Here is a 24893-nt window from a genome sequence, read left to right on the forward strand (position 1 = left end):
TAATGTGTAAATAAGTGTAGATATATACTTTAAAAAATAAGTGTAGCGTAGATCTATGTAGATTTAAGGATGTAGAGTATTTCTTGAATAAGTTCATTAGTCAACTTTTTTGTAAAGAAATTATTATAAATTTGAACCATTCTAACTTAGGATATATTATATAGCAATATAATTATTAACAGATCCAATACAAAACATCTGGTCACTACTAAATTCATTCTTTAAAAGTTCAATTAAAGTATAGAATAATGAGAGGAAAGTATAAGTAGCTGGGGGATATATAGTAGGAGGAGCTTCGTGTATTGGAGTAAATTTCTTAGAATTTAATATTTGTATAAAGGATATATCTTCAACAGTGCCAGTTGACATTAAAGCTTCTGATTCACCTACAGGAACTACAGAAGGTGATGAGTATGTTGAACTAGTAGACCTTTCCAGAAAAGTTGTTTTAGTTGATGATGACCTAGTAGATTCCAATATTTCATCTATTCCTTTCAAAACATTTACTATTTTGTGTAATAAAATTATAGCTTTAACTTCGCCATTATTAGATGTAACAAGTGATTTATATAGTTTCATATCAAATTGTAAATTAAGACGTTGTTTTATTTTATCAGATTTGGAGGGATATGCAGGAATATCATCAGATGGTGTGGTAGGAGCATTTAAGAAACAGGTATAGTCTGTATGTTGAAGATTACTAAGATTACCATTAAAATCCAAACGAAGAACCAACGTTCTTGTTCTGGGAAGTCTTGTATGAAACTTTGCCATAAAAATATGTTTATCCAAAATTCTAGAAAAATTTGATTCCTTCGAGCTACTTGAAGATTGTGATGAACCAGAAATTTTATCTGTAGATAAATTATCTGTGTCTCTTCTTGAATACTCTATTATAGGTGGTAATGGAAATATCTTGTTAGTCCATTCATATACTCCAGATGTAATCAAATGACGAACCATGGTAAAAGATGAGTCACAAGATGAGTCACAAGATGATTCACAAGACTTATTATTAGTAATAACAGAAATATATGTTATAATATTTAAAAGTAACAATATTTCGTCAGCCATTCTGTCATCAATAAAAAGTTTCAAAATATGTGACAACATATCACAATCCATAACTATAAGAATATAAAATGGTGAGGGGTTAGTTACATCATAACCACATTTGGGAGAGGTCGGTTCTTTAAACATAAACTCATCCCTTAAAGCTCTATAGAAAGTTAATGGCGAGGCTGTAGGTGGTATAATATCTAACATATGAAGAAGTTTGCTTCGAACTTCTCTAAGTCTAAATGGTTCATATGGTAATGTTCCTATAGGTACTGGAATAGACTTTTGAGTTCCCTTACTTTCCAAATGAGGAGCACCTTTATTGAGAAATCGCCTAACTAATATAACTAAAATCTTGTATTTGTCACTTATATGCTCATTCATACATGCAAAGTTGAGATGATATAAATAATCATCTATAAGTACAACGGTTGTTCCTAAATTAATTTTATCCTTCATATAATTTCTGTATTTAACCATATCTTTAACTTCTAAAACTTCAGAACTCCTCATAGCATAAGGCCAATCTCTTGCCAAAGAAGAAATCTTTGCAAGGATCTTTTTGACATACTCCCTTCCTTGTGAATAATTTTTACTAGGAAGAGTATCTCGAGATACTATAATTCTTTGATCTCTAGTAGTCTTTTTCATAAAATCTTGAAATATTGGAAGTTCTTGCTTAGTTAATACTTTAGATACAATATCTGAGTAGAGATACCTTCGCTCCAAAACTCTATTAAGTGGAATATCAGATGATATATTTGATTCCATCTCATCTTCATCACAAAAAAAGACTTTCAATATATCTAAAGGGGAATCTGTATCCCCATGATTATCAAAACTCCTTAAAAAATAAATATCATTCATAAGATAAGCGGTCCCCATATTTGCAATCCGAATCTCAAATGGAAATACATCCCCTTGTTTATTCAAAGTAGTTGTTTCCATTATATTTCCTTTATTCCCTATACCTGACATAAATTTTGCAACCGTTCCACATCCATGAGAAAATATAGTTGGTGGGAGAATCCTCTTATCAAATAGTTTCCTACGCTCATCCAATGCAGCCAATAATGGAACAGATTCTGGATTTATTGTTGTTTTAAAATTACCAAATTTACACAAGAGGACATGATCAACGTCATAAACAATCAGTAAAGAAGCCAATTGACCGATATTTGATTGAGTATCTGCTGAATCAGGAGCTGCTGTATACTTAGTAGTGAAATCTTCACAATAAATATTACTGAAACATAATATAGGTAAACACAACCAATATATGATATCCCAAATAATCATGGCATATATTTGGTGATTTCATTCAATATATCTGAGTAAACTCTCAATTTATAGAGGACAGTTCTAGGTCAAGTATCCAGTTGATGTTTTGATTCACCCGGAAACGCATTGCCTCAGGCGCTCAGACTAGAACTTTCACCTGAACTCGACCTTTCTTCAAATAATACTTTCTTTTTTTATTATTAAGGTTTAGTAGATATATTTATATATAAAAGGATGTATAAAAGGATATATAAAGGGATATGTAAAAGGATTAGATAGTACTATATAATATTTTTTTTAAGAAGTAGGAATCACTACTTCCTGTTCAATTTTAATACTTTATATATTGCCAATGTAATATAAAGATTGCCTTCTTTTATTTTTATATAGGGTTTCTCCTTCTAAATTGATATTTTATATATATGTTGTTGATATTAATACCCAAAATCTCCATTATATTTTTTTTTAAAATATATATTGCAGAACACCTAGAAGGTATTTTATTGGAGCGGCCACTATATATGGGCGGTAGGGTGATGTTGACATGCATTATACTTACATCTATAAAGTAACTAAGTTATAAACTTTGATATTTTCTGATGATTCTAATTTTAGATTTTTTATTTATAGGATATCTGTCACATTTTGTGCAAGGAAATGATCAAAGCCCTCTATTATTAAGTGATAAATCTCAATCATTTTTGATAAACGGTCAATCTTACTCTGACTCAAGTTTTTCTATGCTAGATTATGGAATTGAGCCTACTCCAAGTAAATTCACAGATATAGAACCATCAATATCTGATATAGGAACTCCTTCTCTGGATAAATCCATAGATAAATTAATAAATAAGGACTCTTTAATTCAAGATGGAAGTTTAGTTTCTCTAGATTTGAACTTAGATTTGAATTACAAGAAATATGAAAAATTACCAACATTATCAAATTTACTAACATCACCTGTAATGGAACGTAGCTCAGACACATTAGAAGAATTAGATTTTGATTATTCACAAGAAAGTCTTAGAAAGGCACCAAAAAGTATATATAAATCGCAACTATTCAAGGATTCTACTTTTAAGATACTTTGGAAGAATGGAATTGGTAATTATATGAATATTCTTTTAAGATTTGGTTTACTTGTTGCCATTGTTGAAGAGTTTAACTTTTTTTTCAAACAATATCTAGATAGTAATAAATGCATAGTACCAACTTCCTTACTAAGAAATAAACCTTGGTCAGTAAGTAGATGTATATCTGAAATGAATTTGGCTAACGAATTATTAAGTTCCACTTTATTTACTGGAAATAAGGATAAAATATTCAATATATTTTGTTCTTCTATTAAAGATGAAAATTCCAAGTTTTTACATAATTGGAAAGCTGAGATAACAAATGCTATTAAGTCTATTCAAGCTATAATAGCTAGAAATATTACTGCAAAATCAAAAAAAACTATTGAATCTAGTATATCTAGAAATATATCTAAGAAAAATATAGAAGTGAATTTACCTACAGTACCAAAAGTCGTTGTTACAGGTAATCAAATTAGGAAAAGATATTCAGATCTAGTGAAAAATATAGAGCTAATCCGCTCTAAAGAAAAAGATTTGTTTTCAGCATTGATATTTGACAAAAAGATGGCTATTTCAATAACCACATTATTCAAACCTAATAGTAAAGAGGCTGTAGATCATTGCATTACTATATTAAAGAAATCAAATCCAGTATTATTTCGAGAACATTATCAACAGTCTAAACTAATGCATATATGTAAACTAGTTATGGGAGATGAACAAGAAAAAATTTCTTCAGAAAGCCAGATTTTCACTGAAAAATTACCAAAACGAATAGATAATAGGTTAGATTAGTTTTATAGGTACTTAATTTCTAATATATTATGTTACAAAGAAGTGAAGATATATAAAATAATCAAACTATATTAATTTTTAAAAATGAGATTAATATGTGATAATTCATTAGTATTTTGAATATAACTTTTAAAATCATAAGGACCATAAAAAGAATTAAAAGATGGAAGCCTTTAGTATTTATGTTTTAGTATTTTTTTTATTAATTAACAATTTTAATGAAATAGCAATATATTATTAAATATTAGATAAAATTTATAAAGACATTCATGATATTTTCCAAATATAGAGAATAGAGAACTAAATGAATACAATGAAAGATAACAATATATTGTAGATACTTGAGAGTTTTTATAGATTAATCATAAGAGCTAATTTCATTATCTACAGATTGATTGTTAATATCAACTATTTTTTCTATAATTTATAATGTAAAGGATGAAAGTGGTTTTTGTTAGTTTAATAAACCGATATAACTTCTTTGTGGTTTAACTGATTCTAAAGAAAAATATTAATCAGTCAAAAATAATTTAAAAAGTAGCACAGCACAAAGACTGCATAACTATAGAAAGTTTGGTAAATTATATAACTTCTTTTTTAGAGTCTAAGTTATCTTATTCATCTTCATCATCTTTCAACTCCTTATTAGGATCATATAGGGCATCTCTAAAACTTTCCAATTTAGCTAAATGGATATGATATTCCCTTTGTTTCAAAGATAAGTCAGTTTCTATCATTTCCTTTTCCTTTATGAGGCTCTGTAACATTGCATTTGATATATGATCCCCCTCAACACGCCCAGCTTTATCAGTACCTAATTGTTCATCTATTTCTCTAATTTTATCTAACTTTTCAGCTTGATAAATGAGAAATTCGAGTGTTTTCTCATAAATATCATGACGTTTCTTTTCAAAAACCATTTTTTTTTGTTGGAACTTGATTAGTTGATTTGCAGTTCTTCCTGAAGTGAATAGCCAATCCTTATCCATTTTAGATTGAGATGCCCTATCTTTTTGTTGTTGTAGAAGGACATGCTTCTCCAAAATATAAGGTCTGGTTTTTTTCTTCTCTTCTTTTGTTACTGCTGAATATTTCTTCTCAAATGTGTCTCTCATTCTATCCTTATTTTGAGGAGAAGCATATCTAAACGCAGCAGTACTTTGTTGCTTTTCCCAACTAGCAACAACATCTCTAGCAGCCTCTTGAAGTCTAACTTTCCCTTCTAAAATTTTCTCATCTAAAATCTCTAAGCGAGTAGTAAGTTCTTGTTCAAACACTACATTTGCATCCTCAAGTCGCCTAGATACTAGCTTAAGTACCTTTTCATCATAACTTAAGGTTCGTTCTTCTTGATCTAAATCCAATCTAGTTTCAATATCCAAACCAAAACCCTTCATAATCAAACGTTCAGACTTAGATGGTATGATTTTAGTCTTAGTTGTAGGTACTAGTCCATATTTCTTCAACATTAACTTATCTGTATTTGTTCTTAGATCAAGTCCCTCTTTTAGTATAGCCTCTTTCTTTTGCAAGAAATAAAATTTAAGCTTTAAAAGTTTCCATCTACTCTGAATAAAGTTCCATTCAATATTACTTAAATCATTATAAAAAATTCCGTCATCTAAAGCCCCTTCAGCCTCAAAGGACTCCTTTGCAGATAGAGTTAGTATATCTAGCTTCTCAAATTCCTGAACTTGACTAAGATCATTTTCATATATATTTTCATTATAACTATCTACTCTAAGCAAGATCATCTTCAGATTCTCTCGAAATTTCTTAATTTCATTAATAGCTCCTTCAGGTAAATTATCTTCATTTTTAGCTTCTTTATCATAATCTCCTTTATTCTTAGGTGAATATGTTAAAGATAATAAATCATCTCTAAATCTTTCCTCAAAATTTATAGTTAACTGTTCATCTTGAGATTTAAGCCATAAATTAGATTCTGTAAGACCTTCCAATTTTTTTTTACGTTCAGCTAAAGCTACTCTGTGATTTGTTATTTCATAATATTTTATATCTCTACTGAGTTGCATCTGCATAATTTCATTTTCTTTCTGTAGAATATCAATCTCCTTTTTGATTTGTTCCTCCAATAATTTGGTATTTTTTCGAAGTGTTTCAATCTTTTGAGAGTAACTTCTAGTCATATCAGCCTCTACTAGTGCATCCAAATCATTTGTTTTCTGCCTTAATTCCTCCATAAGTTTCAACAGTTTTTTCATTTCTTCAGTAGCCATATCAATAGCTTCACTTGTTTCTTTAATAATCTGATTATATTGGGGATGACTGGATTTTACTTGAGATTGTCTTAGTTGTTGTCGTGTAACTAATTCACCATATTGTTTATACTCATTGTTTAACTGAATATATGCTTCTTGCATGTCTTTTATACGAAATTCCCACTGCATAGCATAATCAACAGAATAGGTATTATCCCAGATATCATTTAATTCTTCAAAATGTTTTTGAGTAACTTTATCAATGACTAAGAGTTGCCTATTTAATTTTTGTGTCTCTTTATCAAATATTGAAACTAGATTAGTTTTTTCTTCCTGAAGCTTAAGAATTGTTACTTTACGTTCCTGCAACTCTTTCTCACTTATAGTTATTGGTATGATAGGATAAAGTCCTTTTCTACCGAGTGTATTAATATTCTTCCAAAATTTTCTTGGTAATAGATGATATAATTCACGTTCGAAGCTTTGCCTCCTTTTGAAATGAATATCTCTTAGATCCTGAATTTTATGTTCTTTATTTAATCGTAAGACATACTCTTCAAGTTTCAAATTAATATATTCCTTCTCTTTTATATTTAATTCATTCTCCCAATTAATCATATTGATTATTGAAATAGAATTTGCCAGCTCGGCACGATGTGAAACAGCAACGTAATCCAAAGCCTCTCGAACAAACCTCAAAAGTCCCATTTCAACCTCTGTAATCTTCCTATTATTGTTACTAATCTGATATATTAAGTCACTCCACTCTGTTCGCATAGATAAAAAATCAGATATATATTGATCTAATAATTCCTGTATCTTTTCACGTGTCTGCTCAAATTTTATACCACCATCAGAATCTCCACGAGACAAAGTCCCCAAGATGGTCTGTTTATAATTATCTTCTATATCTACCAATCTTTGAAGATAATGACGAGAATATTTGTCTATTTTTTCACGAATTCTACGATTCTCAACTAATTTTTCTTCTGCTTGACTCCATCGATCTAACTTATATGTAGCCATACCAATATCTTCTGTTTGCTTAAGCTCAAGAATTTGCAAACGCTTCTCTACCTGTTCTATAGCATCTGTTTGTTCATTACTTACATTTGACTTAACATCAAGAGCTGTCTGTTCTTCTCCAGATAACTCACGAATGGTAGCAATACGAATATCAGGCCTTTCAAAGGCAACAGCTTTGCAAAAAGATCGTATATGCTGAATAATTTGATTAGGAGGACACTTAATTTTTAAACCTGGCCAAGTAGATTGCAAGCCTTTTTTTTCAGATCTTTTGTTATCCTCTAGCATAGTTTGTATTGTCTTAGAACAATTCTCTACTAAACGGGAATCATCCTCATATTCAAAATACTCTGGACAACGAAATTCGGGTTTATTGGTATCAATTAAACTGATAATTTCATCATTTAAAGATGTTTGTAAAATATTGAACCACTCTACTAAACGACCAACATATCTTTGACTTACAGACTTACAAAACTTTATTAAACCATTTATACCATCATAACCTAGTTGTACCTTATGCAGTGGAAATTTTGTACCTGGATGTTTTTCAATACCCAAAGTCATAAGAGCAATTCTGCAATTAAATGTAAAAACTTGGATCTTACTTGTAACCTCTAGTACACTATCTGTGGATTTTTGGGTAAAGGAAACCGGAACAGAGTGTTTCGGTAAATCTACACTATATACAAGTGGATTAGGGACACTAGCACTATTGACCAAATATAGCCATTGCAATCTTTCGTCATTTATCTCATCCGTAAATCCCCCTAATAATTCATCAATAATCTTACCTTGTTCAGCCCCCTCCTCCCAAGCTTTTTTCATCTCCAACATCTTTGCATGACGCCTAATCGTAAGCTCCTTCTCTCTTTTAGAGTATAATCTATTATATACCATATAACAAAAAGCCTGTACCTGCTGTTTCCTATCTTCAGAGTCATTTCCAGCTATCAAAATCCCATATTTATTATTTTCATTATATCCATAATAAGTTGTACCATCCTCCGATACATATTTCTCATATGCTAAAGCCCTTATTGCCCTACGACAATATTGTATAAACTTTTTTTCTATCCCATTACTAAATTTAAACTCTTTAGGAGGTTTAATAGAGCCTTTATTTTTCCTATCTCGAATTTCACATTGAATAGGAGATACAGATTCTGACATAAATTCAACAATAGCACTCCATTCTTCATCAAATTGAGGTAACTGTGTTGTAAATTCTATATTACTTTTTTTTATTCTTCTAATTCTTTTGATTTCCTGCTCCAAACTATCCAAAAATGACTCAACTACATGCCTCTTTTGTCTTGACAATAATTCTACGATACTTTCAATATCCTTGGATCTCATGAAAGAGAGAATTCTTTCTTGGATATCCCTAGGTACCTGAACAGCTGCTACATCAGCTTGAGGTAACTGATCCCTAATATCTTCTAGAGAAGAACGAAGTAATACTTTTAAAATACGAGGAGCTTTCTCAGAAACTTCAGAACTCGTTATTTCAGCTGCTATATCAATATCTGATGACTGATCGGTGAACTTCTGTGAATTATCTTTAAGTGCACTTTCTTCTAAGAATAAAGAATAGTCATTCGCACTATGCTCTGCAGGAGTGTTACTATATTCCATTTTTTGACCTATATAAGATTCGTCAGTTGAAGGTGAGGGAAATACGATAAATGGTGAAGAAGATTCTTGGTTTCTCATTTCTCTTCTAATAGATTCAGGTATTTCTGGAGAAGGAATAACTTCTGGAAATACGCTTGTTTCAGATCTATCTAAGTATAAATTTTTATGTTTTAACTTTTTTTCTAATCCTTCTTCAAAACTATCTTTATATTTATTATTTTCAGGGGATTTGGGTGAATCTTCAATTAATTTCTCATAAGTAGGTGATGAAACTGGGTTGTCAGTATTATGTATAATCATATAATATTTGTCTGCTGTTTCGGAGCAAAATTTACGTAATAATAAATCTATTTTACTTGTATTAGAAAATTTAAAGCTAAAACGACGCTTATTTTTTGGTAAGTGGAGATCTAATAAACTTTTAATATTTTTAAAGCAGTTATCCTCAAATAGCTGGGTTTTATTGGAAACTTTACTTACTTCCTCTATATCTTGATCTTTCCAAAACAATTTCGGAGCTTTATTTGTTAAATTTCGGCATCTTACATGGGGACTTGTTTGTAGGGATGTAACTATAAATTCCCATTGTCTCTCTACACTGTCAGTTGATGAGTTATTCTGTAAGCTTTTACCCTGTGCAATAAATCCAAAAAACAAAAAAATAAGTATTTGTACAATATTCATATTGCCCAAATACTAATAGTTTTTGGCATTATAATCTTTTGTATTTACAAAAGTCTTCGAATTAATTCTTTTTATTTAGTTAATAATCTTAGATCTATAGACAGTTCAAGGGCGCGCACTCGTTTACATGGAGTAATTTATAGAGATTGTCTATCATATTAGATATTTTGCAGTTGAAATATTTAATATATGATATTCTAATTCATATATACTGAATTTAAAATTAAGATTACTACAATATAATCTTATTATGACTACTATTAATTCAAAGAAGAACCTAAAAGTTCAGTTTCTGAAGAGTTCAGAATTTTTCTAATATTCTTAAGATTTGGAAATTAAAATTTAAAAATCTATATATATGTAAATTTTTCCAGATCAATTAATTGTATTTAAATATTTGTAGCTATTTCTTGTTGAGATAGATTCAATAATATTCTGAATAATGGGAAGATGGTATACAATATTATTTATTATAAGAAACTTATAGCAATGAGTATAAATCAAATTGTTATAAGGATGTTCATTTTCTAAGGGAAAACAAAAAATATGATTTAACTTGTATCTTTCAGTACCTGAAAAGCGTGGGATCAGACGCGCATTTATTGTTTGAATCAAGCGCGTATAGAAAGTTCTGCAACAATGCATTGTATCAAACCTCTTTATAAATAATACTCACTTTAATTAAACAAACTCTGTAATAGATAAGGACTCTAATAGTTTGGAATATAATTGTTTATTTGAGAGACCTAGTCTATATTCTTATAAAACTTCTGAAGAAAATATTTTGTCACTTATATCCCATTCTTTAAAAAGTGTGGAGTTGGATAATAGTATAAAATGGGGCTATTGCCCCACTTAACTAAGGCATATCTAATTATTACTGTGCTATTATGGTTTATCACAAATAGCAAGCGATCATATACATATGCAAGAGATGTATCTGACAAGATTATAAAGAAATTTTTTCAAAAAATGGATAGACCCTTGTGGGAACGAACTCTTGCTCCTAGGGATGAGATTGCTATTGTGTGTCATTTGCTTTCAGGAAATATAGCAAATTGCCTGAAATTTGAAGACAGGGAGATAGATGGTGCAAACCCTGGTCATGAGAACTATTATGGTAAGAATTTCCTTTTTGATCAATTAAGTATATTAGCTATTAGATATTTTTATTTTTTAGGATATTTCATTCAATATGGGACATATGGAGCTGTTGCTTTGGCAGAATCTGAAGGCCCATTGCCAGTGGTTCCATATATAAGTGCTAATATTAATAGTAAGTTCAAATTTTGTCCAATATGAAATATTTGGTAATATTTTTTTATTTCAAATATACTTTAGGTGCAAAGATGTATGGGGCTAGTTCTGAGAAAATTAATGAGGTTATGAAACTTTTTGATATTCCTGAAAGTGCAAATAATGTTAGAATAGCTACTAAATGTACCTTCGATACAAATTCTAAAAGAGTAATTCCTATAAATAATTCAGATTCTAACTTAATATCTGATTTTGATGAGAAACTTCCTTTGAAATTGGCTATAAAGGCTTCTTTCCACTATACATATACTAGAGAGTTATATTATACAACTCTTTTGTCCCAGCAAATATTCCCTGTGTTACCGGCTAAAACATATGGATATGGTAAAATCAGAATAACACCTAGAATATACTGCTTTACATCATCGAAGGATCCAGTAATGACTAGACTTTTAATAAGTGAAAAAATTGATGGTGTTACAATTCAGGTTCTGATACGTTGGCTAACTTCCCCAGTATATTTAAATTGGATAGCTTCGGCAAGAAATAGCAAGGAATTACAAAAGAGATTGGACAATAGAGCTGAAGTTATTTGGATTTTTATACATTCACTTTTATCTACCCTAACTTCATTTTATATGCATTCTGAATTTGGGTATATTGTACATTGTGATTTGAATAGTGGAAATATACAAGTAGCAAATACGAGTTTTGATCCAAATAGTTGGGATTATGAGAATAATATTAATGCACTTTTATTAATGACACCAGAAAATATTAAGATTTTAGATTTTGGTGAAACTAGGAGTACTTTAGAGGAGAGCATTCAAGATTTAAAATGCAGCCATCCGAGTGATATGTGGAGAATAAAATTTATATTGACAAGATTATTGATTATAGATAAAAGAACACACCCAAATTTAATAGGCTGGACAGTTGAATTTCCTAATACAAAGAGTGGTCAGCCTCTTACTGGGAAAAGAAATAGAATTCTAAATCATATGGATATACTTAAACAATTTCATGATGCCGTGATAGAAGATCCGGAATTTGCGAAATCAAGAGATCTATATAGTACATTTGAAACCCTCGCAGATGGTCTAGATTCGTTATGTGATATTCTAGTGCGTTACATTGCGAAATTTAAAGAAATATCTACCTTTATAACTCATGATAAGCGAGAGTACATTTCATGTAGTCCTTTAGAAGCTGGGAATGCAAGGGAAACTCCAATTAGAATGTATAGAGCTGATTTACAAAACAAGCTTAAAAGTCCCATATTCCCTGAAAAATCCGCAACTTTAAAAAGAAAGCGAAATGAGAACAAAGGTAGAGCTCCAGCTAATTCAGAGGTAAACAAGAATACTGAAAATAATCAGAAATTTTATATTAATCAACAGATTCCGCAAGGTAATAAAAATTTGAAGAACAGAGAAACTATAATTTCAAATGAAAAGCCAATTAATCAAGGTGTGGTTTCTCTTGATGGAATTCATGGGATGGGTGTTGGAAGTACAAGTGAATCCAATATGAAAACAGTTCCTATTCAGTTAATAGAACCTTCCAATATAAAAATGGTTGGGAAATATAACAAAAATATTGTTGCCACAAGCATTGGTCTTCTCCAAGATGAAAATATAGATGCAGGTAAAAATACAAGAGAAATTCCAATTTTTGCTGGAGATCCAAATGTAGAAATGCATAAAATTGAACAAGTAGATTCTCTACCATTAATTTGTGAGTTTATCAATAATTCTAAGTCCAAAGATGCAAGAAAATGGTTATATCGCCTTAAAATGCGAAATTCTGCTTTACAAAGAATGATTGGAGATATTGAATTAGCTTCTAAAGAAGTGGCAGAAAGACTATTTGTAACAATTGAAGTAATTACCAAGAAACCAACCATATCTGCGAGTGATCAAAGACAACTTAAAGCTCTTGAAAATAGTCGTTCTAAACTTCTCTATACTATTAAATCATGTCCAAATATTATCCAAAATCTCACTAAAGAAAATAATAGAGCCTCAGAAGATGTAAATAAGGGGATTGAAGCCTTTGAAAATGAGAGACATAGGATTCTCAAAAGATGCACAGAACTGAGCAAATTTGTACCAAAGAATGAAGAGGAAGCTGTCAGAGCAGCTCAAAAAACTAGGGAAATTATAGGAAGAGGTAAAAAACTCCTTTATTATCGATTTCATCTGCAAGAAGCAATGAACAGTGCATATGAGTTGATGCACTCTGAAGCTAGAAAGGTTCAGCGACTCATCGAGCTTTGCCAGGAGGGAATGAAGGGTGAAAATGAGTTTAAAGAAAGATTTAATATTCTTATAGACAGGATTTCTGAGTATAAAGTTTAATCTAGGCACTTTTTAAATATAATCTAGGGTTCTGTCTCAACAGAGTGCATGCATGCACAGTGATTATCACCGGTATATGTACATTTAGTCACCTTTTCTATTTAACAATAAAAAAGAAATAAGATGAATCTGATACTTTTTACTCTTTGTTGGTTTTTTACTAGCTGTAAGCAATGAATTTGTACTTGTAAGCCATATCGATCTATTATTGTATAATTTGGGCATAGATGATGTACAGACTACTAGAATAGAAAAAAGTCATAGAAGTGAGATAATTAGGATTCAGTTAAATAATTCTAATGTAAATCAGGTAATTATAAATATTTTAATTTAAAATTTTTGGGATTTTTACTTTTTGAATTATTTTAGTATTATAGTAGCATTAAAGTTGGACCTCTGGGACAGAAGTTTAAGATCATCTTTGATACAGGTAAGTAGGTTTCAATTTATACACATGATTTCACTCTATTAAGTATAATAAATTTCTAAATGATACTTTTTCTGTATGGAAGGAAGTGATTTTTTATGGATACCATCTAAAGAGTGTACAAGCGATGCTTGTTTAAATCATGAAAGATTTGACAGTAGTAATTCTTCTACATTCACCTCTAAAAAAGAAGTATGTTGAGTATATTTTTAATAGACAAAGCATATACTAATACCATTTCTTCACAGCATATAATTATCAGATACAATAGTGGAAGTGTAATAGTTGAGATGGGACAAGATAAATTGATGATTGATGAATTTAACTTTGGAATTCAAGACTTAGGGATAGCCAAGGATATTCCCTGGGATCCCTTCGGATCCCTTTATATAGATGGAATATTTGGATTAGGTGCCGTAAGAATAAATAAAATATTCGAAAATTTGGAAATACCTAAAATAATCTCAATATATCTCCCAAGAAGTGCTTATGACCCTGGCTATTTACTATTAGGTGGATATGATAGTAGTTTTATTCAAAATGGTGAGGGTATAAATTGGTTCCCACTAATTAAAAGTGATTCATGGGAGATAAGTCTAAAAAGTGTTTTTTTTAGTGGTATTGCCTTAAATGGAAATAGTTCAATGAACTTTAGGGCTATTGTAGATAGTGGAACATCAGAAATTTTAGCCCCTGAGGAACAAATGGAGTACTTGAAAAATTTGTCAAAAGTATTGATAGGAAATAAAAGGCACATATTAAGAAAGAAAGTAACATTCGTGTTTTTAGACAAGAAAAATAAAGAGACATATTTCGATATTGACTTGGATGCACTCAATTTTACAGGCTACTCTGGAAAATCAAATATTTGGATTCTTGGAAATTCATTTATAAGAGAGTACTATAGTATATACGATTATGAAAATCAACGTGTAGGATTGGTTTCATCAATCCAAAAAAAGCATAGAGAAATAAATAAGGCTTCCTTAAGAAGTAGAAACTTAGATATGAGAGATACTTCTAAGTAGTTTATATTCTATTATTTGAGAAATTAGCTAGCTAATACTTCTTCTATGAAAATAAGATAAAATATAGCTTTTAAATGCAGTAAAGCAGTCATATATAAGACTTCTCAAGTGAATCGGAGTTGCATTTGTACCAGTTAAATCAACTTCACTCCATGGAAGAAGAGTTTGAAAATATACAATAATTGGATCTGATTTTAAGCAAACAGAGAATAAGGAATTGTTAGGACTGTTTCTTATATTTGATGCTCCACTATAACTATTTTCTCGTAAAAATTGAGGGGGTGAAGCTCCAGATTTGGAAAATTCAGTTATCGAAATATCTGTATACCTGAATACATTGAAATGTGTCTTCAACAATATACTACGCTGTTCTGAAATAAATTCACCAAATCTAATTTTTGTCTCATGTGAAGATTCTAAATATATTTTACATAAATAACTACAGCAATTATGTAACCATAACATAGTTTGAGCAGGCTTCCATAATTCGTGGCATTTTTCAACGTATGCTTCAACTAATACCTTACCCATCAATATATATGGGTACCTATAATCCTCATTATGTGGTTGGTTTATAGGCATATCATTACTATCCGGCAAATTTGTAGGTATAAAATCAATGATAATTGGATTCTTTAATATGTCATTCCAGCTATACCCATTTGGGTTGGGAGTATTTCTACCACTTTGGTTAATAGCAATTTTATCGAGCAAAAATCGGATAAATTCTGGGAAAACAAGAATAGCCTTCATGAGATAAATGTGACAACTTTTTTTATTATTTAACAAGTAATTGTTATTTAAAATTTCTTCAATTTTGATATCAGAAAGTTCTTTAAATATTATACTCGTATCAAGTCCTTTATGCTCAGAAAATTTTTTTGTGTAGTTACGATATAAGGCTAGGGGGATACTAAATGCAAAGTTTGGTAGAATGTCACTGATTGGAACAATCAAATCATCATTTGTTTGTGGTATTAAAAATTCTTGCCTTCTATTTGAAGTTGAGCAGTTTTTCCATGAAATTTCTAAATGATATTCTTTCAAAAAATTTTCATTAATTCCAAATAAAAAGTCATAACTTGAAGAACACAAAGCATAGTAGTCTATATGAAGAAGAGTATGGAATCTATCATGAGAAATATCCATAGATAGTAAAAGAATTGCATATTCTAAAGCTGTTCTAAATAGTCCCCTTGAACCAAGAGCAATCATATAAGAACCAAGAAGCAAGTAAATATCTTTGCTTTCAGCTTCACTAGAATTTAAAGATACTCTAGGCTTATTATTATAAATAGTAAATGGTGAAAATAAGGGATGTAGAGATGATTCAAATACATAAAGTGATTTTTGAAGGCACTTAAAAGCTAATTCAGGTTCTTCTCTAAGGATATGAATTTCTGCTAATCTTATCAAACCTTTAAAGAAAAAGGGATTTTTAGCCATAAATGTATAAATGTGACTAACTTGATGAGTATCTACCAAAGCATCAAATACATCTTTTTTTTTAATATAATCAAGATCAAAAGTATAATAAAATTGATCAATCTCTTCATTATATTGCATCTTGATTCCACAAACTTCTCTACTTAAGTGAGGCCAGTCATCTTCTCCCTTGGTAAAATAATGTCTAATATTTAAATGTCTGCTTCTTGAAATTTTTTTGCGATTATGCAGATGTGGTTTATTACTCCCAGTAACTACCTTTGCTCCAAATAAAGTTCTAATTTCATTTTCACAATTAAACCATTGTTTATTCATGGTCAAGCAGTGTTTTAAGTATGGAGAAAGTTCTGTTTTATTCGTGTTTAATGTCTCAAAGTTATACTGTTCAGTTAAATGCTCAAGATATTCCAAGTCATCTGCTTGTAACTCCTCATACTTATCCCTTTCAAATCTCTTCCCAGGGTGTTTTCTATGCCCTAATACAGGTAAACTAAGAGTGTTTATTGTATTATCATTATAAGTGGATGACTGGTTATCCACATCCGGTACTTCGGTATCTGAATTGGTATATAAAGCAGAGAACTTGTTCTTAATGACAAAATCTTCATTAGATTCATCAGAAATACCTGAGTCCTCAAATGAGATAGATTCTGCATTATCGAAACTCTCAGTACTTTGTTGTAAAAGTAGTTTTTTATATTGTCTACTGACCATTTTATAGTAAAAGTTTAATTAAGAGTTTCTTCTGGCGCTCTGCAGATATACCTAAAGTTCCTTTTGCTTTAATACCTAAAAAAAAGCTTTTAAATAATTGACATATTTATAGATGAAACGAAAATATTCATATGGTCACTCAACACAAGGATCTTACTCTTCTAATCCTATCTCTAGAAGGTCAAACAATCACGGACCAATATACAACAAGGGATACAAACAATATGAAGACAATCGATCATTGAGCTATCAGCATTCCAATGCCCCTTTGCCTTCAAACTCTTCTAAATTTACCCAAGGTTCAGTGCAGGAAGGCTCAGATACCCCTTATTCTGTAAAGTCTCCAGGAAGAGCTTCTTCAACTTATAAAACTTACATATCTTCAGGTCAGCCTGAGAGTACTAATACTAATAAAAGCTCAACTCAATATAATTCAAGTAATCTTAGAAATTCTGACTTGATATCTCAAGATATTAAGCAGACTGTTAGAAGAAATGAAGATACTAATCTAAGACAATACAGGGGGACAAAACAGATGACTGTTGTAAAAAACAGACACATAAATACTAAAAGTAGCTTATCTGATAAACCTATAGAGGAATCAATCCAAAAATCATCAAATAAGAGTGATTTAAGTGGAAATGAAGCAAGTCGTCTTAAAGTAGCTCCTATTTTTGATCAAAAACGTTTAGCCTTATTAGAGGATGATATATTAATGGGTATTAGAACTCAATTAATTCACAGTATGATGGGGAAATCTGAATTAAATTATTTAGTACAGTCTGTAATTACCCTAATGCAGAGTCTCGAGACTAAAGAGAGTAGATATGTATCCGAAGTAAAGTCTCAATGTCTGTACCATATAGACTGCCTTAAAACACGATCTTTAAAGCTGCGTGAAGTTCTCAATCTGAGTGAAGTAGATAGATCAAATATGGAAATTCAAAGTAAGAGCTTTGATTTAGAGGTAAATGATTGCATGAGCGAACTGAAACAACATTATAAGGATTTGATGGATGCAAAGTTTATAAAGCAATCCTGGGAGAAATGTGAAGCTTTAGCAGCCAAAGTCATTCAAATACCTAACTGTAAACGTCTTGATAAAGCTATTAGAAGTGAAAAAGAGAGCTGTGATAAACTAGATTTGGAAATTGCAAATGTATCTAATCAATTAAATGAGAAATGTAGCTATGCCCAATTGCTCATTAATCTTGTTGATCAATTTATCAAAGAATAGTATTTCCATAGGGCTTATTGTAGAGTTATATAGAAAAGTTAAATAAAAGGTAATTGTATTTACAGGTGAAATTTTTTTATGAACACAAGAAGTTGAAAAAGTGGTCAAGGCCTGTACACTTATCTTTATATACAGTTTTCGACTGTATATAATTTATTTTTTGCAATAGACTAATTGTAAATCTTGTAGCATCATATATTTTGCGTATGAGTAATGGATGATTGCGATTTTGAACTTTATTTAGTAATTTGTCATAGATACCGTTGTTCTTGGGTTTGAAAGAGATATTCGCATGAATATTATTCATCTTTGAAATATAAATTAGATCTTTATATGATTCATTACAATCTTTAGGTTGAATTTGGAGGTATTTATAATATTCACTTTCTTTGTAAGGTCTTTGAATTACTTTGTTGTGATCTTGCTGATCTACATATAGATTTTCATTTCCTACTTTATCTTCTGTGTGTAATTTATTAAATAAACAGTTTGTAATCTCAATATCAGGGTCAGCCATTATTTCTTTATTTAACTGTGCTACAGTTAACATCTCATTTAACTTGTCTTCAAGTTTGCTCTTTGTACATTTATCAATAAAAGGTTCAATACTTTTAATTTTTTCATTCATAGCACTCAAACCATTTATAGACTTCTCATGAACTATTTGAGCTGCTAACTTTTCAATGTATCTTCTTATAGAATTACCTTCTTTTCCAAATCCCTCAACAATAAATTTGTACTCTTGGGTATATAAAGTCCATTCGCTATTTTCAGGATGTATTTCATATCTGCACTCTTCCTCCAAACGAAAAAACTGATTGAATGTATGATTTACACCCTTTATTTTTAAGACTTTGCTATCCAAATCACAAAAGGACTCCTCAACTGCGTATCCTTGAGCTGTACATCCTATAAGTCTTTCTATCCACCCAGGAACATTATATTTAAGAGAATGTAGTCGCTTCATAAACATACAACGCATAGTTTCATTAATATTAATATTTAATACATCAACCCTACGGACATGAGGTTGTAGATCATTGGGATATTTATTCCAAAAAGCTAATGTTACAGTTTCCCAGTTATGATGATATGTATGACTTTTTGAAGTCAAAACCATAACATAAATGCTATAACCCACTTATTCTATGCATAAATGCAATGATAAATGTCAAAGACTCTCCATTTGAGTACTTTGCTAAGCATTTGAAGCTTCTGCTTTTCAAGGTCAAGCGTGATACTAGGCGGGAGTTTATTGTTAGAGTTTCAGGTTTTATAATAATAGTCGAAATTCCTGCACCTCTTACTGTTCTAAATTATATAGATATTCTGCTCTTTAATTAAACATGTCGGGAGTCTTGAACTTGAATTTCTTGGAGAACAAATATTCAGAAAATATAATAGCAGAGATGTCATCTAATTGTGAGGTTTGTAAAACCTCTAGAAGCTTATACACTTGCCCAAGATGTTCAGTTAAATATTGCTGTAAAGAATGTTATACTAGTCATGGTGAATCTAGGTGTCATTCTCTATTCTGTCAATCACTAGTTGCCGAAAATCTTAAAAACCTTAGGGTGACAGATAGTGATATTGGAAACTTTTCAAAACGCATTAGCTCACTGCTTAGAGAGGAAGACTCTTCTGACAGTTTAATAAATGGTAAATTTGATCATAATAAAGATAGAATAGAATATTTAATTGGTTTGGTTGAAAAGAATGCTATTTCAATTGATGACTTGACAGTTGAGGAGCTTCAAATGTTTGAGGAAGATATACAGAATAAAGAATTAGTTAAAGAAATAATAGGGAAGAATTTTTCACCATTTTGGTGTAGTAAAGTTCAAGAAGTTTCAACAAGTCATGTAATATCAATAAGCCATGTATGTTGTACTATGACTAAAGGTAAAGTACTATCTAGCACTGTAGTATTTTCTATTTTGGAGCTTTTTTATATATATGCATCTATTTATAGAACAACAATCGGTGAAGGATTTGATGATGAAGGAAAGTTATACAAATTATACCTCAGAAAAAAACAGCCACATAGATCACTTCAGAATTTACTTGAAAGTTGTTGCAATTTTCTTAGTACTTTTTATGGTAAAGAAGCAATTAAGCAGGGATCTCAAGGAATTTTTGGACTTTTATGGTTTGATGTTTTGCAAATTTCTGATAATTATGGAGTTCTAGTTTTAAATAAAATTGGAAATAAAATAGATTCAAGGTATAAGAAGTATAATGCAAAACTTGAATACTTCCAATCCTTCCTAACTTATCACGATAATATCGTCGCCTTATATAAGTCTGAACTAAGGTTGATTTTAGAAAAATCCTAAAACTGTTGAATATAAAAACAAATTTGGTTAATGTGCATGCTATTACTAAATATATGCTTTGAGTTTCCCATTAAATAATTAAACTAGTACTTCATTGAAGTACTCTTCAAAGATATACATTCCAGTCTTTAAAATACTGCCATATATTTCACTGTTAAGAATAAATATGTGACTCCCTTGCAAAACAACTATGTATTCGACTATATAATACTACATATTTGTAGTGAATCAGTAAATAGGAACTGCAGTCACGTCTCTTGAGCGCTGCACAGTGGTAACAGCGTGAGGAGATATAATGTCGTTGCAACGATAGTGTGGAGAGTGTTTGGTGGGGACAGGTTGGAGCAATATCTATAATTTGTAAGTTAATAATATATGGTTTGGGCTAGTAGACACTATCTTGGTGGTCTTAATATCAAGTAGATTTTGTTTTACTAGCAGACAAAGTATTAATACCAGACTTGTAGTTTATTTTTGGAATGTATTAAACCAAATATAGAAAAACATTTACTCAATTTATAGTTTTGTGTATTGCTATTACAGTTTATTAGGCTTTAAAAGACAAGTAATATAGTTGGAAAGAAGATTAAGCTTAGATTCTGTTTGAAATTTCCTCAAGCCTGGAGATATTTAGTTACTTTAAATATTTAATCTATATTTATCTATTTGATTTATATTTTCCTATTTATATTTGGTAATAGAACCTAATTCTTGGAGATTCTGATATTATATTAACTGAGAAATGGCTAACTCTTTGCTTAGCGAGGAGGAGTTGACGAGATTTCGCACTAAACCTTGTCGTAGGAGTCGAAAAGAGGGATGTGACTTCGGTCCTTATCGTTGCCAATACTCCCATAATATCTTTTGGCCACGGAGGTGTCCATTTTATCTGTCTGATCCAATGGCTCTAAGATATCTACCTGATCTTTGTCCTGATGTTATTATCAAGAATGAGGAGACTGGAGCTATTGAAAGTACTTGCAATAGAGGTGGTTATTGTCCCTTTGCTCATTCTATGGAGGAAATAATTTATCATCCTTTATGTTATAAGACTGAGCTTTGCGATGATTTTCAAAAGGGGGAATGTAAAACTTATTACTGTCACTTAATTCATGGTTTAGCTGAGAAAAGGCCTGAAAAGAATTATACATTACCGTATACTCGTGGAATAAAGGTAAGAATATATCCTAATGTGAGTCTTGTTGATAAGCCTGCTTCTTCTGATAATGGACGCATAGTGCAAATTGCAAATGATAGTAATCAAGTTAAATCCCCACTAAGTGAAGACCAGACTGTAACAAAGAAATCAAAATGGTCTTTAACTGGGATACAGGAAATAGCAATTACTAATTCGGGAGTTAATGAAGGAATACAATCTAACAAAAGTATGAGTACAGCCTCCTCTCCAGGACTTTTTTGTTTTAATTCATGGTTTGGAAATCCTAAAGGAACTGAACAATCTTCAAGTATAAATATGAATTGGTCAGATTTTTCTACAGGGTTGTATTCTCAAGATTTGAATGATCCATGTGAAGAACTCAAGAGTCTTAATTTTAAGTGGCAAAGTATGTTAGAATCACCTGAATCATATATTAATTATGTGGATTTAACAAATCCTAAGTACTGGGAGGAGATATTTACTCAATTATCTACAATATTCGATGTCGTTAACAGAATTAAAGTAACATATTGTCAGGACTCACTTTGCGAGTTACCAAGTGTTAGTAGAGACCCGGAAACTTCCGGCAGCTCAATAAATTCCGATGAATTATTTTGCATAAAGGACTTTCCTAACAACACAAGTTCCAATTTGTCTTCTTTGTTTGAACAAATTGATATGATTTCATTAAAATCTGATATTGCAGCTAGAAATGGGAATTCTCGTTACTCATCTTCAATACTAAATGATGAGGATGAAGTATCTAGGGTTCAACCACAGATAAATTTCTAGTTTTTTTTTGTATGGATTATTTAGACATAAAAGTTAATAAAGATCACTCTATTTTATTCTCTATTCAATTAATATTTACTTGGGTAGTAATGGGAGTGACTCAATATCCAAGCCAGCCTTTTTAACAATGTCTAATGGAGAAGGTGATAATCTATATATATACTGAACTTGTGACCTATCATAAAGATCTTATTTTACCTACCTGACATTCTGTTTTTAAGCTTGATTAGAAATAATTTACAAGCATCGAAAGCCTTGATTCCCATATCTTTTCCATACTGGAAACATACTTCTATTTTCTCTTTAATAGTACTAATCCCATTGTGGATTTTTTCCTGAATATTTTTTAACCATTCTGCATATATTTCCCAAAAGTTCTTTAGTTTTGCAAATGAATTGACAAATTTCTCCTTTATAGATGTGAAAAGCCATTCAACAGTTGAATGGAGATTTTGCAAACTCATTAAATTTTTTATTCTCTCAAATATTTTTATTATAAAATCTCTAATCACTAGTGGCAACTTCAAGATTCCATCTATGAAACTCTTCAGATTTTCCCACTTGAGCCACTAAAAGTTGCAAATAAATCACTTATTTACTTTGCATTGTAAGTTTAATTTTCCAAACATACCTCTGTTATAAGGGATATATTGAGTGATGGCAGAGAACTTAGAATATCCATAACTCTTGCTGAATTCTACATGAATAGAGAAATTAAGTAGGGGAACATTTCCAAGCTTATTAACAAACTACTTACCAATGCAGCAACCATAATGCTCATAACAAGTAATTGAAGGCTAATAACACAAATTGTCCCTAATATTTATCGATATAAGTATCTTACAAAGCTAAATACTTAAAATTTTATAGGTGACCACTTACCAATAAATAATCCTGGAGCTGTATATTTACACGTATTACTTTCGGCAATTGATATAAATCCACCAACTATTAATAGAAAAACAATTTAGTTTAATAATATAGTGTAGCTATTGGTTTAAATAACTTACCGTCTTGAACAACAAGAAATAGAGGTAATAATATTAGAGCAGTAATACCGGCCCACTGACATATATGTGACTTTTCATAAAGAGGTATTTCACCATATTTGAATGCTCTAGTAATCGCTGCTGTTTGAATTGGGAAAAAAGATAATATAGAACATACAGTGGCCATAACAAGCGATAACAATGCAGAAACAGCATTTACTTCATCGAGATTCTATAAATTGGTAATCAAATAACTTTTCATATTGTGTCTCCTGATTTAATATGCAATCATCCTTACCCTATCACATATAGCATTAACATTCACTTGAAGCACTGCCAGTGAGATCACTGCAGTAGATAAGAATCCACAAAAACCAAAATATAATACTTTTCTGATTTCTTCAAGAGCTACCTCGGGGACAGAAGACTCTTCAGAGGGGATTAATACTGGGCTAGCAGGAGCAGTTGGGAATTGTTCAGAGGGCTTTACTTTAAAAAACATTTTTAGTTCATATAATTCAGTGCAATGAAAAGTAAATTATATCTGTCACGTGTGCCGGCAAAAAAAAAATTGTTAAACATTACATGTAACTGCATGTAATACCGGTATAATCCACAATTTTTATTTAATAGACAATATTAATTATAAAATAAAATATTCCACTTATATAATTATTGTAAACTACAACATGACTTCTTCATTTTTTTGGATGACTTGAAGAGTGCTTTGGATGTTTCAGATAAATCCTGGCTTTTTTGAACTAGATCTTCAATATTTTCTCCTCTATCAAGAAATACCTTTAAAGAACGACGAAGAGTGTCCTATTAAACAAACATATCATAATTAATTGTGAAATTGAGGGGTTATAGAGTACATTCCAAAGTGATTGTGGGACATACATGTGCTTGTTCTACTTTCATTTGAGAAAGCGATATACTATCTACAGCTAAAGGATTCTGAGAAAAAAACCGGTAACTAAGGAAATAGATGAAATAAACAACATGACATACATACCTTGTATCTCTGTAAAAATTCTCGCAGCTGAGGATAACGCACACTATAATCACAGTCTACTTTGTTTAAAGTATCATCGGAGAAGGTAGAGGAAAAGTCATTATATACTTCCATTATACAGCGAAAAGCAATTCTAAAAAATTTTGATGCCAGTAGTAAATTAAAGAAGTAGAACTATGTATATTATCAGTAAAGTTACCTTGTTGGATAATCAGAGTCGCATATAGAGAGAATAGTTAAACCATCATTCCATTTGTAGCCACAAACAATAAATTGATCATGTGCTATGATCTCTCGGGAGTGTATAATTAGCTAAAATAAGCAATTAAAGTATTATTAATGCAAGTAATTA

At 30.6% G+C, this 24893-nt stretch overlaps 12 protein-coding genes across 12 annotated transcripts, besides 7 other annotated features; 5 read left to right on the forward strand and 7 right to left on the reverse strand.

The window, feature by feature from the left end:
• Window positions 1-156: 156 nt before the first annotated feature.
• Window positions 157-2358, reverse strand: CMU_040420 (uncharacterized protein; the record flags this gene model as incomplete). Its single annotated transcript, XM_002139286.1, has 1 exon — window positions 157-2358. The coding sequence occupies one exon, from the start codon at window positions 2356-2358 to the stop codon at window positions 157-159; it is 2202 nt and encodes a 733-aa protein (XP_002139322.1).
• Window positions 2359-2792: 434 nt separating this feature from the next.
• Window positions 2793-2819: a sequence feature (AT_rich).
• Window positions 2820-2939: 120 nt separating this feature from the next.
• CMU_040430 (uncharacterized protein) lies at window positions 2940-4211 on the forward strand (the record flags this gene model as incomplete). Its single annotated transcript, XM_002139287.1, has 1 exon — window positions 2940-4211. The coding sequence occupies one exon, from the start codon at window positions 2940-2942 to the stop codon at window positions 4209-4211; it is 1272 nt and encodes a 423-aa protein (XP_002139323.1).
• Window positions 4212-4259: 48 nt separating this feature from the next.
• Window positions 4260-4297: a sequence feature (AT_rich).
• Window positions 4298-4402: 105 nt separating this feature from the next.
• Window positions 4403-4473: a sequence feature (AT_rich).
• A 352-nt stretch (window positions 4474-4825) lies between these two features.
• CMU_040440 (uncharacterized protein) lies at window positions 4826-9781 on the reverse strand (the record flags this gene model as incomplete). Its single annotated transcript, XM_002139288.1, has 1 exon — window positions 4826-9781. The coding sequence occupies one exon, from the start codon at window positions 9779-9781 to the stop codon at window positions 4826-4828; it is 4956 nt and encodes a 1651-aa protein (XP_002139324.1).
• Window positions 9782-10113: 332 nt separating this feature from the next.
• Window positions 10114-10151: a sequence feature (AT_rich).
• Window positions 10152-10618: 467 nt separating this feature from the next.
• CMU_040450 (uncharacterized protein) lies at window positions 10619-13398 on the forward strand (the record flags this gene model as incomplete). The annotated part of the gene is made up of 2 exons (XM_002139289.1): window positions 10619-11057; window positions 11123-13398. 2 exons carry the CDS (start codon window positions 10619-10621, stop codon window positions 13396-13398), a joined length of 2715 nt encoding a protein of 904 aa, XP_002139325.1.
• Window positions 13399-13450: 52 nt separating this feature from the next.
• CMU_040460 (eukaryotic aspartyl protease family protein) lies at window positions 13451-14853 on the forward strand (the record flags this gene model as incomplete). The annotated part of the gene is made up of 5 exons (XM_002139290.1): window positions 13451-13470; window positions 13591-13708; window positions 13768-13828; window positions 13911-14017; window positions 14074-14853. 5 exons carry the CDS (start codon window positions 13451-13453, stop codon window positions 14851-14853), a joined length of 1086 nt encoding a protein of 361 aa, XP_002139326.1.
• Window positions 13710-13739: a sequence feature (AT_rich).
• Window positions 14854-14880: 27 nt separating the features above from the next.
• Window positions 14881-17013, reverse strand: CMU_040470 (uncharacterized protein; the record flags this gene model as incomplete). Its single annotated transcript, XM_002139291.1, has 1 exon — window positions 14881-17013. The coding sequence occupies one exon, from the start codon at window positions 17011-17013 to the stop codon at window positions 14881-14883; it is 2133 nt and encodes a 710-aa protein (XP_002139327.1).
• A 1181-nt stretch (window positions 17014-18194) lies between these two features.
• On the reverse strand, window positions 18195-19370 carry CMU_040480 (MSF1-like conserved region family protein; the record flags this gene model as incomplete). The annotated part of the gene is made up of 1 exon (XM_002139292.1): window positions 18195-19370. The coding sequence occupies one exon, from the start codon at window positions 19368-19370 to the stop codon at window positions 18327-18329; it is 1044 nt and encodes a 347-aa protein (XP_002139328.1). The 3' UTR covers window positions 18195-18326.
• Window positions 19371-19596: 226 nt separating this feature from the next.
• On the forward strand, window positions 19597-20586 carry CMU_040490 (uncharacterized protein; the record flags this gene model as incomplete). The annotated part of the gene is made up of 1 exon (XM_002139293.1): window positions 19597-20586. The coding sequence occupies one exon, from the start codon at window positions 19597-19599 to the stop codon at window positions 20584-20586; it is 990 nt and encodes a 329-aa protein (XP_002139329.1).
• Window positions 20587-21224: 638 nt separating this feature from the next.
• Window positions 21225-21266: a sequence feature (AT_rich).
• Window positions 21267-21328: 62 nt separating this feature from the next.
• CMU_040500 (zinc finger, CCCH type domain-containing protein) lies at window positions 21329-22537 on the forward strand (the record flags this gene model as incomplete). Its single annotated transcript, XM_002139294.1, has 1 exon — window positions 21329-22537. The coding sequence occupies one exon, from the start codon at window positions 21329-21331 to the stop codon at window positions 22535-22537; it is 1209 nt and encodes a 402-aa protein (XP_002139330.1).
• A 194-nt stretch (window positions 22538-22731) lies between these two features.
• On the reverse strand, window positions 22732-23309 carry CMU_040510 (uncharacterized protein; the record flags this gene model as incomplete). The annotated part of the gene is made up of 3 exons (XM_002139295.1): window positions 22732-23106; window positions 23169-23234; window positions 23295-23309. The coding sequence occupies 3 exons, from the start codon at window positions 23307-23309 to the stop codon at window positions 22732-22734; spliced, it is 456 nt and encodes a 151-aa protein (XP_002139331.1).
• An 84-nt stretch (window positions 23310-23393) lies between these two features.
• CMU_040520 (uncharacterized protein) lies at window positions 23394-24028 on the reverse strand (the record flags this gene model as incomplete). The annotated part of the gene is made up of 3 exons (XM_002139296.1): window positions 23394-23485; window positions 23548-23758; window positions 23825-24028. The coding sequence occupies 3 exons, from the start codon at window positions 24026-24028 to the stop codon at window positions 23394-23396; spliced, it is 507 nt and encodes a 168-aa protein (XP_002139332.1).
• Window positions 24029-24143: 115 nt separating this feature from the next.
• Window positions 24144-24186: a sequence feature (AT_rich).
• A 12-nt stretch (window positions 24187-24198) lies between these two features.
• Window positions 24199-24655, reverse strand: CMU_040530 (uncharacterized protein; the record flags this gene model as incomplete). Its single annotated transcript, XM_002139297.1, has 3 exons — window positions 24199-24348; window positions 24427-24483; window positions 24542-24655. The coding sequence occupies 3 exons, from the start codon at window positions 24653-24655 to the stop codon at window positions 24199-24201; spliced, it is 321 nt and encodes a 106-aa protein (XP_002139333.1).
• Window positions 24656-24893: the final 238 nt, after the last annotated feature.

Source organism: Cryptosporidium muris, genomic scaffold (assembly GCF_000006515.1).
Source record: "Cryptosporidium muris RN66 scf_1106632373453 genomic scaffold, whole genome shotgun sequence".
Classification (NCBI taxonomy): domain Eukaryota; phylum Apicomplexa; class Conoidasida; order Eucoccidiorida; family Cryptosporidiidae; genus Cryptosporidium; species Cryptosporidium muris.